The 6,535-nt window shown below is 36.6% G+C and overlaps 1 protein-coding gene across 5 annotated transcripts in view; it reads left to right on the top strand.

The window, feature by feature from the left end:
* Positions 1 to 6,535, top strand: part of LOC118735312 (voltage-dependent calcium channel subunit alpha-2/delta-3) — a 513,712-nt gene that overhangs the window by 372,543 nt on the left and 134,634 nt on the right. For all 5 annotated transcript variants that reach the window (XM_036464990.1, XM_036464991.1, XM_036464993.1 and 2 more), the window contains one exon: positions 4,684 to 4,794. In XM_036464990.1, coding sequence (XP_036320883.1) covers positions 4,684 to 4,794 — 111 coding nt within the window. The remainder of the gene's footprint in view (positions 1 to 4,683; positions 4,795 to 6,535) is intronic.

The raw sequence follows: 6,535 nt of genomic DNA, 5'->3' as shown, positions 1-6,535 counted from the left end.
AGATGAAGATGAAGATGAAGATGAAGATGAAGATGAAGATGAAGATGCTATATTTATGGTCCGATTTGGTTCGAATTTGGCGTAAGTAGTTGAAACATAATAAATCATACACGGTTAAAAATTTCGGTTTTAATTTTAAACTTTTTGGACTACATATATGACCAAACTAAATTTAGTTTCAAATACAAACCTTCCAAGTTTAAAAAAAGAGAGCACATATGTTGGGTTTAGAATTTATACAGTTCGGTTTAAATTTTAAACCCAAACATTTTCTCTTTCGTTTGCTTCACGTTACACTTCACGAAAGCTTTTTCATAATAAGGGTTGTAAAAGAAAATTGAAACAAGTTGCGTTCATTCAAAAAACTCTAACAACAACTGGAATTACTCCAAATCGTATTAAAACAAGTTTAATGAAAAGAGCCATCAATAATCTTCTCCACTACTTTCACTACTGTTGCCATTCGGTAGGGTGGAAAGTGTTCCCTCCATAATTTAAGTACGTTCTGGACATCGGTCTCTAGGCCAACCTGCCCTGGTCTTGAAACCTTCAGTAAGTTTCCTTTTTAAATGTCTAATCAAATTTTCGGTCGTTTTTTCTGTCGGCCGGTATTTCAATCTCTTCGCACTCACGTATATCGCCCTTAATTAGGCGCATTAAGAAAATCACACAATTAGTCGCATGGGGTGACTAATAAAAGTGACCCCAATAAAAGTGTTGAAAAAAAAATTCAAAATAGAAAAAAACGAAGTGTGTATTAGTAAAAATATTAAAGTACTCTATTATCGGTAAATTAAAAAACAAAAATATAATTTCGACTTCAAACTTAAAAAAACAATTAAAAACTTACCTCCGCCAAAAAAATGTTACGTTAGTGGTCGCATGGGGTTGCGAGTATGGTCTAGCCGTGACTAAATAAATAAAATGAAATGTGTTGTCATAAATATTAAAGCTCTTTATTGTAGTTAACTTTAAGAAAGAAAAGCACAACTTTTAATTCAAACATAGATACAAGAATAAAAACTCTCCTCTGCTGAAAAATGTTACGTAAATGGTCGCATGGGGTTAGGACTTAAGGGAGTAGCGACACATGTGTACACGCTAGGGATGTTAATTTTTCGGCTTTTTCCCATCCCGGGATTTTCGGGATGGCGTTGTCACAATCCCGGGATCTCGGGATTAGTCCCGGTATTTAGATATTCATTATTTTTCAACAACTTGAATCGAAAAAATTGCTTCTATATTGTTTGAGAAGCTCTCCTGCCATGAAATAAATAATAACAAATGGGTTCGAAACCTACTTTTTTATTTAAAGTGGCGTTAATTATTGGCAGGATTTATTTTGAAGGACTTTCCAATTTCAAAGGGATGATTAATTCCAAAAATTGTTAAAAAAAATTCAATGCAACGTAGAATAAAAATATGGGTAACAAATGCAATATGAAATTTCTTTAGATTTTAAAAATTAAAATTTTTTGGATTGACAAGGACGAATAGGCAGATTTACAAAATTTTAATGATGGAAAAACGTTTTATATCCAAATCCCAATGGATAATAACATGTTTTTCCAGTAAGCCTAGCATCTTTGCTGGTGGCGTTTACACCTTTTTCGACAAATGAATGTAATAAATATAACAATAAGGTTTCTTTGATTGTTCATCATAGGTCATTTTTAAAAAATTGGAGAAATGCTTTTGAATAGTATCCAATATGAAGCTTGGCAGTGAAGAGAACAGGCGCAGTTGAAAATTTGGGGAATAAAAAAACAAAATTGATATTAACACAGCTGCTTCACTTAAAACGTTTATCCTCATTACCGTTTCTGGTAATTTTTTTTAATACCCCTTTCCCATTTCTTCCTGAATATTCTTCCCCACTATTTATTAGCGTCTTATTTTTTATAACATTCCAATTTTCGAAATGTACTTTACGTTTTTTACAATTACTGCACCTTTGCATTACGCTTGTTAATTCTAAATTGGCCATGGTCACCTGCATTTAAAGCGTTTTTCCACTCACTACTTAATTTGGAGCGTAGGTTAATGTCCGAAAACTGATGGAAATTGAGAAATTTCGCGAACTTATGATACACGAGAGTATTTTTAACGGTAATCTGCGAAAAAACTTTTGAGTAAATTGGCGCTTACAACGTTATTCGCGGCGACCATTCAAATATTGCGTAATTTCAAGGATAAAATTTTAAAATGACATATTCAATATTTACCAGCCCTTCTGCACCAGAAGCTTGAGTCTGTTTAAATTCTACAGGATTTCCGCATTAATTTTATACCCATACTTCTTCTCTAAGCACATTTCTCTGCATTTTTTAAATCATTTTTAAATTACTGACGTCAGAGTGAAAAACTAAAAACGCAATTTTACTATACTTGGCCCATGGTTTCGCGAATGTATTGATATTTGGGTTTAGAATTTACTGTCGCGCGGTGTTATATGTGTAATGAGCTAGACATTTATAAAAAAGTACTAATTATTAAATAAAAAGAGAAATATAGAAATATAGCCAATACTGGTCAAGAAAAGGAGTTTCTATTATTGCCATCAGTGCAAATTAAAAATCCCAAAGATCCCGGGATTACTTGCCAAGAATCCCGCGATTTTGGAGACCTTAAAAAGTCCGTGATCCCGGGATTAACATTCCTAGTACACGCCAATGATCTGGCCTTGACTAATTTACGCACCCCGCCCGGAATAACGTAGCAAGAAAGAACGCGAGCGCGCTCCAAGCACTCGAAGGCATGATTTTTTTTTACTTGAAATTCTCTTGACCCCATGCGCCTAATTAAGGGTTAATGCGGCAAATACGTCTCGCTTCCCTCTTTTCCTATAACGGTCCACATGGCTCACGTTGCGCCCGATCGCAGCGTGGCCCCTTAGGCGGCATCTTTTTTCTCTGCAACTTCTTGACACTCCTCATCGTACCAGTTGTTCTTTCGGGCTAGCTGAAATCCGACTACTTTTTCGGCGGCGGTACTTAATGAGCGGGAAATTTGGTTCCACTGCTCGCGAATGTCGGTTTGTTGAAGAGTGCTCTCAGAGAGCCGAGTGGCGAATAAATTCGCCGTATGTTGTGATTGCAGCTTTTCGACGTTTAGCTTTCATTGCATTTTTGGGCACACATTTTTTACTGCACAGAGGCTGGTGCGTATTGTGGCTGCAACGAGATAGCGCTCCTAGTCGATGTTTGGGCTTCGGAGTGAGCGTACGTCCAAAATACTGGAAACGTGCTTTCCATCTTTCACAACATGATCGATTTGGTTTCTCGTTTTTCGATAGGGAGGAAACTACGTAGCATGATGGACCTTTTGTTGTAGGAACATCCCTTCCTCGCCAATCACGATTTTGAGATCATGGCGCGGGCAGCGGTATTTGCGCTCGAAGCGCTCATAGAAGCTATCCTTGACCACTTCGTCCTTCTCTTTCGTCGGGGCGTGGGCTCAAATCAGCGAGATGTTGAAGAATCTTCCTTTGATGCGGATTGTGGCGAGACGTTCGTTAACCGGGGTGAATGACAGTACTCGGCGACGGCGAAATCCAACACCGACTTTGAGCTTCTTTACATGGCAGCTGTAGTAGACGTGGCAAAGCCCTAGACATTTCTTGCCTTGTCCCGGCCAATGCATTTCTTGGATGGCGGTGATGTCAGCTTTTGTCCTTACGAGGACATCAACCAGCCGGGCAGAGGCACCTTGCCCATTAAGAGTCCGGACATTCCAGGTCTATGCCCTCAAATCGTGGTCCTTTAAACGTTTGCCGTGGTCGTCTTGAAAGGGGGGTTCCCATCCGAGGCTTTGTTTTCTTTTTCATTGGAGCCTGTTTCTACGCGGCGGGTCCCAAACCCAGCGAACAACCCATTGCATCCGCTTGCAGCCGCACCTACTGATGAACAGAGGCTGCAGACTTCAGTGAGCCCTTAAACCGAATAAGTTGGAGTGGCCCCCTCTCTTTCTGCCGTGAACCAAGGCTCCACTCGGATTGGTTACCGCATCTCGGACATGGGTTGCTCATGTTTACCAGAATTCGCAAACGAGGACGCAAGAGTCGGGATTAGGTATAACCATGCAACTTTAACTGCATACCCAGCACAACCCAGACTGATAGAATACAAGATTGCTGATTGATGTGAAGTTCGGGAAAGTAACTTAAATTTGACGTCATCGCAGATTTTCCGTATATGTATATTACACAGGCAATGTATGACGTCACACTTCTGTCAAAATTTTCAAGAGAGTTAGCGGTATCACAATCAGCTCCACCTTCTGTATTCGTTTGCCCATGCAGGCCAACGGCTATACTCCATTGCTGGCGGTAACGGTGAGCTTTAAAACGATATAGAAATAGAGCGGCTTATTAAAATACAGCGTTGCAGAAGGACTTGGATCAATTGACATTTCTAACTGGCGTCAGTTGGCGCAGAATAGAAACAACTGGAAGAACCGCCTTTTTCATGCAATTTCATGATTCGCCAAAGGAAGTAAGACATTTCCCTAATACTCAATTAGTTAGTTTTTATCACTCTCATATGCGACATAAGAATCAATGATAAATCAACTTTTTTTAATGAAATTCCCTCAATCATCTAAAAATTTCAATATCCTTGCAAATTTCATTAAAGAATAATTTTCATTTATTTTTGCTTTCATTTTACACTTTCCTCTTCACAGCGTTTTAAGGAGAATGATATCGAAGTGAAACGAAAGGATGGCATCATATTGCTGCGCGAATTGGCAGCCGAGGTTAAGAATTTCATGGATTTCAAGCGCAATGCTGTGATGGTGAGTTCAATATAGCACATATGTATATTAGGCTGGTTCGATTTTGTATGGGGGAAAATAAAAGGCATTTGACCGTTTTGTAATAGTAATATTATGATGTCTTAGGTCTAAGCCAATAGTTATTGGCCACGAAAGATTAATTTAGAACTTATCTTTAGCCCGCGCAATTGAATCAAAGTGTATGAATTTTGAAATTTAAATTTTGGCTTGTAATATATATGGAATGCGTTAATTGTTATAAACAGGACGATATATCAAATTAAGGGTTATTAAGTTTTGTACCTCAGGTTCATTTATTATTTTTCAATAAGTCTGCAAGTTTTTAAGAAATTAAAATAAAACTTACAAAAACTATAAATTTTCCCTTATAAATTTTCAATTCTACATTACTTCAGCAATCAAGTGAAAAATACAAAAAAGTCTGACGAGATTTATTTCAAACGATCTAATGTTTTGGGATGTTTATATAATATTAAAAGGACCATGGACTTGGTCACGCCGAGTTGGTCTGTTTTCAAGATGGTGGTGAACGAAGTCAAACATGTGTTGTCAAAGATTAGGAATTGTTTGATAAGTTAATAGTAGTTTCAAGCATATAAGTATTTTGATACATTAACATAATACAATTAGGGTGAGAAGCACCCATTTTAACTCCATTTATGCAGTCTTTAAAATTGATGCGGATGTCACCGAAGAAGCACATTTTGCGAGGTTTCTAAATTTGCCGTTATATGAAAGTAATGGACGTGCAATAAGTGTTTAGTTAATTCCATTATGTGAAAAAGTGACTGTATATAAATGCAATAGTCTTTAACATATCCTGGGAAATCCTTTTGAGGACTCGCCAATTGGACGATATTGCTTTGCAGTCAGCTGGAACGAAAAAAGTCACTCCCTGGCACACTTTTCTGTAATCCGGTTCATTTATTTAAAAGTTATTTATACAATTGAAGAGAAATTTTTTTTAGAAAAAAACCCGGGGATCCACTTGAGTTTTTCGATATAACTTTGGTAAATGTCACTCGATCGGTACGTAATAATTACCAAATTGAAGGCAAAACTTACTGTTACTGATTTATGATAATAATATGATGAAAATCGTTCAGATTATAAGCAAATTATTTTAAATGAAAAAAAAATTTTTAACAACATTTTTTGTAATTTTCCAATATTTGCAATTTTTATATTGTATGCATAAACATAAGTAAACTAATTAGTGTTTCTAGAAGTTGTGCCTGTTCAGTGTTTCCATAATCATTTGCATAAACAAAATTTTTCCACGATGATGGAAAATAATGGCTTTTCTATTAGAACTACCGAAATTGTTCCTAAATATGCAAAAATTCGCAAACTATAGCAAATATTAAAAAAAGATTAGAATATTTGGAACCAGCGACCTAAATGCAGCCCAGCAATATTAATGCTGTTCTTTACATATTTTGACTATAGGCTAGTGCAATTATCAAGTGAACAATTAAAATTTTATTGGAAGAAGATAACTTTGAAATTAACGATAAGCTAAAGGGATGCGGGGAAATGATATTTGACTTTATCTTTTCCATTAACTGATTCATTATCTAATAATATGAAACAAAACTTTGTGCTGAACCCAAAATTTTTAACAATAATTGGTCTTATTCGACTACATAGCGTGTTATGGGTCACTTGGCGGTCGATGCGCGGGCTCTTACAACTAAAATAAAAGACTACTATTTTGCAGGCTTGTTGTTGACTCATGATA

This window comes from Rhagoletis pomonella, unplaced genomic scaffold (assembly GCF_013731165.1).
Source record: "Rhagoletis pomonella isolate Grant_MI unplaced genomic scaffold, Rhpom_1.0 Rhpom_scaffold_00003, whole genome shotgun sequence".
NCBI lineage: Eukaryota > Metazoa > Arthropoda > Insecta > Diptera > Tephritidae > Rhagoletis > Rhagoletis pomonella.
The sequence above is the reverse complement of the archived record's forward strand: the minus strand, read 5'-3'. Positions and strand labels throughout refer to the sequence as shown.